The sequence below is a fragment of the Mobula birostris genome, chromosome 7 (genome assembly GCF_030028105.1).
Source record: "Mobula birostris isolate sMobBir1 chromosome 7, sMobBir1.hap1, whole genome shotgun sequence".
NCBI classification, from domain to species: domain Eukaryota; kingdom Metazoa; phylum Chordata; class Chondrichthyes; order Myliobatiformes; family Myliobatidae; genus Mobula; species Mobula birostris.
The window spans coordinates 172,565,832-172,578,409 of NC_092376.1; the positions used below are offsets into that span (position 1 = coordinate 172,565,832).

At 43.8% G+C, this 12,578-nt stretch overlaps 1 protein-coding gene across 1 annotated transcript in view; it reads right to left on the reverse strand.

The window, feature by feature from the left end:
* Nucleotides 1-5,093: 5,093 nt before the first annotated feature.
* The window catches only part of hmmr (hyaluronan-mediated motility receptor (RHAMM)), a 99,834-nt gene continuing 92,349 nt past the window's right edge, over nucleotides 5,094-12,578 (reverse strand). Inside the window, exons 21-22 of the mRNA XM_072264543.1 lie at nucleotides 7,650-7,803; nucleotides 5,094-6,346 (exon numbers count right to left, since the gene is read on the reverse strand). Coding sequence (XP_072120644.1) covers nucleotides 6,327-6,346; nucleotides 7,650-7,803 — 174 coding nt within the window. The 3' untranslated portion in view covers nucleotides 5,094-6,326. The remainder of the gene's footprint in view (nucleotides 6,347-7,649; nucleotides 7,804-12,578) is intronic.

Below are 12,578 nucleotides of genomic sequence, written 5' to 3' on the forward strand. Positions count from 1 at the left end.
TCCATGAGAATGATTCTGTGAATGGAAGGGTTAATGTTTCAGGAGCATTTAATGACTCTGGGCCTATATTTGTTGGAGCTTAAAAGAATGGGGGGCAGAGACCATTAAAATCTATTGAATATTGAAAGGCCCATATAAAGTGGATGTGGAAAGGACGTTAGAGTCCAGGACCAGAGGGCACAGTCCATTTAGAACATGTTGTGTATGTGGCCTGGTTACACAACAATCCTATTAATAAAAATGCTGGAGACGGGAGCTCAGTTTCACGGTTCTTTACTGGCAGAATCCGAAATCAGCACACATGTACAGATCAATACGCGCCTAATGGCGCATGCTCGATACGTGCCTAATAGTGCATGCAACGACGTGTTACTAAAACATAAGGTAGTCCCTTATTATACTGTAGGCTATACGGTACACTCCTTCCCTTTTAATAGCGTATCAACTTTTTCTTTACTGGGGCACTATGCTAAACAAATGCTTAACATACAATGCCTACCATTTGTTTACTTAGTAACTTAATAATATCAAATTATAACAAAGTAACATAATGATATCAAATTATAACAAGCCTTTCTTTTTACTTTTGGTCTAAGACTCATTTATAACCCAAGTCTCCGGTGGTGGCTGGGGGTCTTCTCTGCCTCTCCGGGTAATGTCTGTCAATAAACTTGTTTGTTTTAATACAGATTTCCATATAAAAGTCATGAAAGGTTGACCTCTGAGCGTAGGGAGTTAAAAAGATGTGCGCCTCCAACTTGCTAAGAGTTCTAGGCAGCAGATCGCCTCCGTATAATGAAGACTCCTCTGTGCGGCTGTCCTAGATATATACGTATCTTTGTGCTATCACTTGTCTTCTTCACCCATATCTCATTTGTTCCAACTGATCTAATTACACAGCCAATCTTCGTATTCTCCTTAGATTCCAAATAGATAGCCTGACCTTTATGATACCATCTCTTTTCATAATGTAACTTTCCATCTTCTATTCGTGCTTCATGTCTTTGTGCTGGTGATTCAGCAGCAGTGCTGGGAAGATGCTCAGGAGAAGACGGAGATGCTGGTCTTTTCGGAGATTTAAGTTTATTGAGAGTTCGCAGCTCTTCCATTATCTGTTCATCTGTTAACAAGTAATTTAACTGCACAGATGCAGGTTTTCGTCTTTTGTCTGTAATTGGAACAGGGTCATTAGGTCTCCTGCTTAGTTTCCCAGTTATTATGGGCTTTACCTCCATAGAATCTCCTGTGAGTTCCATTGTTAGTCTCTCATTCTCAATCATCTCTTTCTTTTCTTCAACTCAATCTTTTTATCTTCAAATTCCTTCACTGCTTTCTTCTCTTTAATATAATTCCTTTCCACGTGTTATGTCTCCAGTTGCAGATAAAGCTCTGCATTTCGTATTCTTTCCTTGTATTGTTGATCTAGTTTCTTCATCCTTTTCTGATACTCCTGCAAAGTGCCTTCCTGTAACTGCTGTAGCCGTCTTTTGAGAGATGTCAGTTTCTCCTGGTACATGTGCTCTTTTACTTCCAGGTAGTCTTCATCATCCTGCTTATTGGCAATATCTGGCTCCCTTGCATCCTCTGTATCTTCATCCGAGTCCCGGCCATGGATACTGCGTTTGTCCTCATTGTCGACGCTGTCTAGTTCCTCCTCGTCATTGTAATAGTCATCAATGGGTGAGAGGAGAGCTGCGGACATCTTCCCCGCCGAGCTGCCCTCCTTTGTTGACACATCTGGTGCCTTGATGGTGTGCCAATCCAACTGGATTTTCCTGAGCCATTCACGTCCCAGCAATGGTGGTCCTCCATTTCTCAGTACGTAGAGGTTCAGCTGTTGTGTTTTGTCTCCACAGGTCACTGTCACTTTAATTTTACCTTTGGGACAGTAGTTTTGTTCGTTTCAGAGGTATGTGAGAAAACAGTCATTTGTAATCGTGTACAGAGATCACTGTTAAAGCTGAGCCTGTGTCCAACTCCATTTTCAGTCTCACGCCTGCCACTTGTGGAGTGATCCTTATTACTCTTCGATCATCTGTCTCTTTCATGCTGTGAAGTTGCAGACAAGACAATTTACTTTCATATGAACTGTTTTCATCAGAACTGCTTTCTTCCATTTTGTGTACATTGTTGTGTTTTCCTTTCTGGGGTTTCTTGTTTCTGTATTTTGTCCTTTTTCTTCTGTTTACTAGCTCTGCCTACTCTGCCAGTGTGACCCTGTTTGTCACAGTTTCTTCATTCTTTGTCTTTAAACCAACAGTCATCAGGGTCATGTGACATGTTCCCACAACGATAACATTTCTTTCCTTCATTTCTGCTCAGTGACATTTTATTTGTAGCATATTCCAGAGACTTTTGTTGCATCTCTGAAGCACCTCGTGCGGCTGTTTCTAATGATATTGCAATGTTCAGCACCTCCTCTAATATAAGGTCTTTTTCACCCAGGAGCCTCTTCTGTGTGGTTTCATAGTACATGTCACACACTAACCTCTCCCTCAATGCGTCCGATAGACCAGCTCCAAATTGACAATGTTTTGATAATTTGCGCAGTTCAGCACAATATTCAGAAATGCTTTTATTTTTGCTCTGACTCAGTTTGTGAAATTTAAATCTTTCAGCAATGATCAGTGGTTTGGGGTTTAAATGGTGTTGGAGAGTGTCTACTGTTTACTTGAACGTTTTGTCAGCTGGCTTTTCAGGGGTTAACAAGCTCCGTAGCAGCCCATATGTTTTTGCTCCCATAATACTGAGTAAAACGCTGAGTTTCTTTTCATCCTTAACACCATTAGCCTCACAATATAACTCCACTCTCTCAATGTAAGTTGCCCAGTCTTCAATGCCACTATCAAATGCTGTAATGGTTCCAATCATCGCCACCTTTGTTATGTTAATTTACCCCTGGTTTCCCCTTGTTTTTTTTTGACTCAGGAGTCCTTTTTGCTCGCGCCACGAGCACACTCCGCCTAAATGTGTGTGTCGCTCCTTTTTATCTCCCTTCTGGGGCAGGCAGACTCTCAGCCCCTGGGGGTCAGCACCAGCTGTGGTCTGGCCTGGGCGTGCTGCGGCTCCGACTGTGTCTCTTGGTCTCCCGACGTTCCTGACCCCGGCTGTGCTCCTGCTTCCTTTCGGACTCGTGGCCTCACTCCACCTGCTTCTCCCGCTCCTTGGCTCGTTCTTTGCGCTCTTCCTCTGAGTGTCGTTATCAACTAAAACATGGCGTTCCGATACGATGTAGGTTCATTGTGATTGTGTAGCCAAGTTTCCATCGAACTCAATATATAAGTTTGCTGATGACACAACAATTGTAGGCCATATCTCGGGTAATGATGAGTTTGAGTACAGAGAAGAAATTAAGAACTGGTGGCATGGTGCGAAGACGATAACCTATCCCTCAATGTCAGCAAGACGATGGAATTGGTTGTTGACTTCAGAAGGAGTAGCGGACCGCACGACCCAATTTACATCGGTGGTGCGCGAGTGGAACAGGTCAAAAGCTTTAAGTTCCTCAGGGTCAATATCACAAATGACCTGACTTGGTCCAAACCAAGCAGAGTCCACTGCCAAGAAGGCCCACCAGCGCCCTTATTTCCTGAGAAAACTAAAGAAATTTAGCCTGTCCCCTAAAACCCTCACTAATTTTTATAGATGCACTGTAGAAAGCATTCTTCTAGGGTGCATCACAACCTGGTATGGAAGTTGTCCTGTCCAAGACTGGAAGAAGCTGCAGAAGATTGTGAACGCGGTGCAGCACATCACACAAACCAATCTTCTGTCCTTGGACTCATTTTACACCGCACACTGTTGGAGCAGTGCTGCCAGGATAATCAAGGACTCGGCCCACCCAGCCAACACACTTTTCGTCTCTCTTCTCTCCGGGAGAAGGTTCAGGAGCTTGAAGACTCGTATGGCCAGATTTGGGAACAGCTTCTTTCCAACTGTGATAAGACTGCTGAACTGATCCTGACCTGGATCTGGGCCGTACCCTCCAAATATCTGGACCTGCCTCTCGGTTTTTTTTTGCGCTACCTTACTTTCCATTTTTCTATTTTCTATTTATGAAATATAATTTAAATTTTTAATATTTACTATCGATTTGTAATCCAGGGAGCGGGAAGCGCAGAATCAAATATCACTGTGATGATTGTACGCTCTAGTATCAATTGTTTGGCCACAATAAAGTAATAAAGTATAAGTATAACCTCGTCACCAATTTGTTGTGTATGTGACCTGGTTACACAACAATGCTATTAATAAAAACACTGGAGACAGGAGCTAAGTTTCATGGTTGATTACTTGCAGAATCCTAACTCGGCACACACGTACAGATCAATACGCGCCTAATAGTGCATTCAACGACGTGTTACTAAAACATAAATAGTCCCTTATTATACTGTAGGCTATACGGTCCAGAACAGATGAAATGAAAGTTAACAAATATTGAAAGGCCTGGATAGAGTGGACGTGGAGAGGATGTGTCCATTAGTGGGGGTGTCTACAACCAGAGGACACAGCCTCAGAATAGAGGGACATCCATTTAGGATAGATACGAGGAGGAATTTCTTTAGACAGAAAGTAGTGAATCAGTGGAATTCAGTGCCATAGATGACAATGGAGGCCAAGTTGTCTGGTATATTTAAAGCAGAGGTTGATAGATTCATGATTAATCAGCGCATCAAAAGTTACGGGGTGAAGACAAGAGAATGGGGTTGAGAGGGATAATAAATCAGCCATGAAGGAATGTTGAAGCAGACTCATTAGAATGGTCTAATTCTGCTCCTGTGGCCTATAAATCTATAGGAGGACAATGAAAGCATCATTTGTGCATCCTTCATTGTGGTCTAATGGTCCAGTTGGGGGTGCAGGTTCCCCAGTTCTGCACACTGTCAGGCTTCGATGGGACCAGGAAGTTTATCCAAATAGTGAAACACGACATTTTCTGGAATCTGCGATAAAATACATGGAGATGCACGGACAGGGCATTTCATCAGGAGTTCTGATGAAGGTCTATTTGAAAATTTAAACTGTTCTCTCCGCACATGATATCCGATTTGCTCCATCGAAAATGAACAATCATCCTCAAAACTCAACAGCACTTTTATTGATGTTTTAAACCTTAATTACAGCTGTCAAACTTCACTGTCATTTCATTATTACAGGACTTTGAATAATCATTCTTGTGAAGTTTATACATCGCCATACAAAACATGTCCACTTTAACCGGGATAAAACTGGGCTGTAACCCCTCATGTTAATACCTTGCACCATTCCGACTATGGGATATTGTTTAAAATGTTACATAGTCACTGTAAAACAAAAAGGGTGAAGCATTTTCAGGTACCTCGTACCCTAGACCAGGGCTTCCCAACCTTTTTTATGCCATGGACTCCTGCTATTAACTGAGAGGTCCATGAACACCAGGTTGGCAACCCTTGCCCCAGACTAATAAGCATCTACATGTATACCCGATGACAGTGACATGGATTACATTAGGCTAAGGGTCAACACCAAGTTACCACCATTAAACTGGCTGAATTATTCACTTAAAAAAAATACAATGATAGATTTTCTTGAAAACTTCCACATTTGAGTAGAATTGAACAAGAATTCACTCCAAGCCTCACCATTTGTCCCAAGTTTTCCCTAACACAATAAAGGATTGTTGAAGGACTGATACCTTGCCAACTGCTGACTATAGATCCTGGGCTTCAGGAGGTGAACTTTGAACAGAGTGTCTCAGCAAACCCAATGCCCCTCACTCGACTGCTGTGATGAGAGAAACTGTTTATCACACAATCCCAGAACTGGTAAGTGGCTATGTTTTCAATCCGAGAATCAGTTTATTATTCAGTAATTTAGATATACTGTTTACGTTCTGTAAGTACCTCCAAGCAAAATAACTAACTGTTGAGGGAGACACTTTTGAAATAATTTAATTTACAGTTTTTAATCAGCTACCATCTTTATTAACAACACCTTGCAAATTAATTCCTTGTGAAAGCAGCACCATTATCTGTAACAAGACATAACTGGCAACAGAAAACTCTTCAGAAACATTTACACATTTCAGTCCTTTACAAACCACTCACAAATATGATTGCAATAATGAGAAAATTCCCAATGAAAGTCATCCAAAGGGGATTAATGTTTAAATATGTATTTAAAAAGTCAAGCCTCAATTCATTTGGAAAAATAGCAACTGTATGTAACAAAGCTTTTTCCTGTTGTGCGCACAATCCATTTGTCACCTCCAACATATTACCAGTGTCTCAGTCCAGTTGAAGTTCTCAGCATTGGAATCAGACCTCAGGTCATCTGAAGTGCAGTGTTCAAGGTACATTTATATTTGCTGTAAAATCAAAATTCATGAAGTAGATGCTATTGTTCATCCATGCTGAAGTTTTACAAGAGATAGGGTCAATGTATATTGACAGCACTTGGCCAAACTTTAAACATTTCTGAACCCACCCCTAAGTGCCATGAGACTCCCACCAGAGACCACAACAGTCAGTGTCAAGGTCGTCCCACAGTGTCAGACTCCAGTGATGGAACAGAGATCATTTCCGAGCCAGCATCCCACACAATCGAAAGGAGAGCTTGACAGTGATAGTGTGGCCCTGTGCTCCGCTGTCCCCCGTCCCCGCACACCAGCAGCCCATGCATTGCCACTACCCCCACACACACTGCCCTACCCCGACCCCCCCCACAACCCTACCCCGACACCCCCACACCACCCTACCCTGACACCCCCACTCCACACACACCACCCTACCCCAACCCCCCCACACCACCCTAACCCCGACACCCACACACTGCCCTATCCCGACACCCCCACCCCACACACACTGCCCTACCCCAACCCCCCCACAACCCTACCCCGACACCCCCACCCCACACACACCGCCCTACCCCCGACACCCCCACACCGCCCTACCCCCGACACCCCCACACCGCCCTACCCTCGACACCCCCACCCCACACACACCACCCTACCCCCAACCCCCCACCACCCTAACCCCGACACCCACACACTGCCCTACCCCGACACCCCCACCCCACACACACCACCCAAACCCTGACACCCCCACACCACCCTACCCCGACACCCCCACAACCCTACCGCACCCTACCCCGTGTGCTGCCTGCCTTGGATTTGTACACCAGCAGCGATTTAGAAAAGGGTGATCCAGTTGTTGCACACTGTGAACCTTCAAGGTAACAGATATCAACCACACAGGCTGCTTCATTCCAATTAATATAGTGAGTCTTGATTTGGAAATAGTTGGCTAAGATCCTGTAACACCTTTGTAATAGCACAGGGTGGAGTGCATCAGCACAGGGACTACACCAGTTTGGCTCCCTGATCCCTACCCCCACCCATCCACACCCTGGACACCCACACAGGGGCACTTCACCCCAGGGACTGCACGATCAGTCACCTGCTCGCCACACCCACTCCTTCCAGCAACACTACCCAGTCACAAAGCTGTTAGATTGTTATCCGAGGACCTTGCCCTGAATCCAGGAATCATCTCAGCCAGCTGTCACGTAGCAACCTCAGCCAAAGATCACGTGAACAACTTGCCTGTAGTATCACTAGAGAAAGTGTTCACAAAGTTGACAGCCACTGTAGAAACACGAGAGTTATTTACCTTCTTTCAGTGGCGTAGTGGGAACAACATTTTCCTTTGCTATGTCTTTGAAACCTTTTGCCAGTTCAAAGCGCTTGGTACCTTGGCAACGATTCTCCTGGTTCTTCTGCTCAGCCTTCTCCTTGGACAACTGACCTCGCAGTTTTGTCACCTCCTGTTTGGATAACCAGAGCAAATACTTATCCCCACGCTCAGCACCATGGCCATCACATATATACAGTGGTGCTAGAAATGTGAACCCTGTAGCTTTTCTACATTTCCACATTAATATGACCTAAATGTGATCAGATCTTTATGCAAGTCCCAAAAATAAACAAAGAGAACCCAATTAAATAACACAAAAATATTAAACTTGTTCATTAATTTATTGAGAAAAATGATCCAATATTACATGCATTTGTTGGGAAAAAGTATGTGAAAAAGCATGGAAGCTATTTGGAGTCATGTGTTCTAATTGATGAGTATGAAGGTGTGTGTTGTAGGGGTGCTCTACCCTTTGAAAAAGACACAAAGTCAGGTTACTGACAGAGCCTGCTCTTCTCAAGAAAGATCTGTTTATGTACATCATCCCTCGATCAAAACAACTTTCAGAGAGACTTAGAAGAAGAATTGTAGAGAAGCATGTAGCTGGAAAAGGCTACAAAAGCATTTCTAAAGACCTGAGTCCTCAGTACGATAAATTGTCCAAACAAAAAAATGGAGGAAACTCAGTACTGTTGCTACTCTCCCTGGGAGTGGGCGTCCTGCAAAGATCACGCCAAGAGCACAATATGCAATGCTAGAGATGGTGAAAAAGAACCCAAGGGTGAGAGCAAAAGACTTGTAGGAATCTCTAGAACTTGAAGTCTCTGTTCATGTGTCCACTACAAGAAAAACACCAAACAAGAATGGTGTTCATGGAAGGACACCACGGAGGAAAGCACTGCTCTCCAAAATGCACTTCTGAGACAATGTTCTATGGACAGATGAGACAAAAGTTGAGCTTTTTGGCAGAAATGCACATTACTATGTTTAGAGGAAACACTAACACCAAAACCTCATTCTGACTGTGAAGCATGGTGGAAGGAGCATCATGGTTTGGGGCCTTCTCCTTGGTTTTGTAAGGAGCAATGACCTAAAATTCCTCCAAGCCAGTGCAGGACTGATTAGTTACCAGAGCGTTTGGTTGACATTATTGCTGTTCAAGGGGATCACACCAGTTACTGAAAGCAAAGGTTCACATTCTTTTTCCAACAAATACATGTGAAATTGGAACATTTTTCACTAGAAATAAATGAACAAGTATAACGTAATTAGTGTTATTTATTTAATCAGGTTCTATTTCTCTAGTTTTGGGACAAATGAATATCTGATTACATTTTAAGTCATATTTATGAAGAAACAGAGAAAATTCTACAGGGCTCTCAGACTTTCTGGCACCACTGTATATGAAATTCAGACATTCATCCCCACACTCGGTACCTTGGCCATTAAATATTGTCACCACATTGGGACAACAGTTTGGGACAGAGTTCAGTTCCAACATCATAAGACCAGAAGATATAGGACAGAATGTGGCCATTTGGACCATCATATCTGCTCTGAAAATTCACCATGGCTGATCCAATTTTCCTCTCGGCCCCAATTTCCTGCCTTCTCCCCGTATCCCTTCATGCTCTGACCAATCAAGAATCCATCAGCCTCTGCCTTAAATATACAGAAAGAAATACTGTACACAGCTGCCTGTGGCAAACAACTCCACAGACCGGGCACTCTGGCTAACAAAATTCCTCATCTCCATTCTAAAAGGATGCCCCTCTATTCTGAAGCTGTGTCCACTAGACTTAGACTCTCCCACCATAAGAAACATCCTCTCCACATTCACTCTATTGAGGCCTTTCACTATTCGATAGGTTTCAATGAGGTCACCTCTCATTCTTCCAAGCTCCAGTGAATACAGGCCCAGAACCATCAAGTGCTCTTCATATGACAGGCCATTCAATCCTGGAATAATTTTCATGAACCTCCTTTTAACCCTCTCCAGTTTCAGCACATCCTTTATAAGATAAAAGGTCCAAACCTGCTCCCAGTACTTCAAATGAGGCCCCACCATTGCTTTATAAAATTTCAACATCCTTGCTTTCATATTCTAGTGCTCCTGAAATTAATGCTCACATTGTGTTTACCTCCCTCACCAGACTCAACCAGCAAATTAATCTTTAGGGAATCCTTCAGAAAGACTCCGTCCCTTTGCACCACAGCTTTTTGTATTTTCCCTCCAGTTAGAAAATAGTCTACCATTTCATTTCTTCTACCAAAATGCATAACCACACACTTCCCAACACTGTATTCCATCCGCCACTTCTTTGCCCATTCTCCTCATCTGTCCAAATCCTTCTGCAGCCTCAAAACCACTTGCCCCTCCAACCATCTTCATTTGCAAACTTTGCCACAAAGGCATCAATTCCATCACCCAAATCATTGACATACAATGTAAAAAGTATTGGTCCTAACACATCTTCTGTGGAATACCACTAGTCACCGGCAGCCAGTCAGAAAAGATCCCCTTCATTCCCACTCTTTGCCACCTGCCAATCAGCCACTGCTTTATCCATACAATAACATTTCCTGTAATACCATGGGCTCACAGCCTATTAAGCAGCTTTGCGTGGCACTTTGTCAAAGACCTTCTGGAAATCCAAGTACACAATATCAACCAACTCTCCTTTGTCTATCCTGCTTGTTATTTCTTCAAAGAATTCCAACAGATTTAGAACATAGAACAGTACAGCATAGTACAGGCCCTTCGGCCCACAATGTTGTGTCAACCCTTAAACCCTGCCTGCCATATAACCCCCCCGTCTTAAATTCCTCCATATACCTGTCTAGTAGTCTCTTAAATTTCACAAGTATATCTGCCTCCACCACTGACTGAGGCAGTGCATTCCATGCACCAACCACTGAGTGAAAAACCTTCCTCTAATATCCCATATGACAACAGACCAAATTATCAGAAGATTGATGCCGATAAGAGGACAATGGGGGGAACATTCAGAAATGTTAATGGGGGACGAGGGAGATTAACAAAAGGGAGACACAGTTCCGAGTATTGTCAAGACCGGTTGCTTTGAACCTGAACTGTTTGAAGTTTGATGGACAGGCGATACCCCAGCAGGGGGATAAAAGGAACAGGTTCGCTAAGGCAAAGGACACACCATGACACCACGAGGTAACAAGACCCTGGAAGCGGTGTGCCCCCACAAGTTGCTGGGAGTTTTGGAGGTCTGGTCGCGGGACCAGCCATAGATGCACAGGGTGGAAAGGTACAGTCGGCTGGAACCCGGAGCCCTTGCCTGGGTGCCGGGTTCACCGCAGAAGAACGATCGTATCTGGAACGGAGGGGTCACAGTCGGTGACCTCAGAAGACATTACAAAGGGCTCGCCCGAAAGCTAACTGCGAGAAATATCGAAGGTCTGTTTGGAATCCGATTTGCATATTCATTCGCGCGCTCTCTCTCTCTCTCTCCAACGGCACAACTGCGATTACTGCGAACCAAACTAAATTGAACTGAATTGTCACTTGAGACTGATCATTTTACCCCTAGACTGCAATAGAGCTTGATTGATCCTATTATCCTAGTTCTGTGTACATGTGTGTTTTATCATTGCTAACCTGTTGCATTTATATCCTTATGATTAGAGTACTGTGTTGCTTGTTTCTTCAATAAAACTTTCTTAGTTTCAGTAATCCAGACTCCAACTAAATGGTCCATTTCTGCTGGTTTGGCAACCCAGTTACGGGGTACGTAACACCCATAAGATCATAAGACAAAGGAGCAGAAGTCGGCTATTCGGCCCATCGAGTCTGCTCCACCATTTTATCATAAGCTGATCCATTCTCTCATTTAGTCCCACTCCCCTGCCTTCTCACCATAACCTTTGATGCCCTGGCTACTCAGATACCTATCAATCTCTGCCTTAAATACACCCAATGATTTAGCCTCCACTGCTGCCTGTGGCAACGAATTCCATAGGTTCACCACCCCCTGGCTAAAAAAATTTCTTCGCATCTCTGTTCTGAATGGGCACCCTTCAATCCTCAAGTCATGCCCTCTCGTACTAGACTCCCCCACCATGGGAAACAACTTTGCCACATCCACTCTGTCCATGCCTTTCAACATTTGAAATGTTTCTATGAGGTCGCCCCTCATTCTTCTAAACTCCAAGGAATACAGTCCAAGAGCAGACAAACGTTCCTCATATGTTAACCCTCTCATTCCCAGAATCATTCCAGTGAATCTTCTCTGTAACCTCTCCAACGTCAGCACATCCCTTCTTAAATAAGGAAACCAAAACTGCCCACAGTACTCCAAGTGAGTTCTCACCAGCGCCTTATAGAGCCTCAACATCACATCCCTGTTCCTATACTCTATTCCTCTAGAAATGAATGCCAACATTGCATTTGCCTTCTTCACCACCGACTCAACCTGGGTATCGTGCACGAGGACTCCCAAGTCCCGTTGCATCTCAGAACTTTGAATTCTCTCCCCATTTAAATAATAGTCTGCCCGTTTACTTCTTCTGTCAAAGTGCATAACCATACACTTTTGAACATTGTATTTCATTTGCCACTTCTTTGCCCATTCTTCCAATCAAAACAAATCTCTCTGCAGACTCTCCATTTCCTCAGCACTACCAGCCCCTCCACCTATCTTCGTATCTTCAGCAAACTTAGCCACAAAGCCATCTATTCCATAATCCAAATCATTGATGTACAATGTAAAAAGAAGCGGCCCCAACACTGATCCCTGTGGAACACCACTGGTAACCGGCAGCCAACCAGAATAGGATCCCTTTATTCCCACTCTCTGTTTCCTGCCAATCAGCCAACACTCTATCCACATAGGTAACTTTTCCCATAATTCCATGGGCTCTTATCTTGTTAAGTAG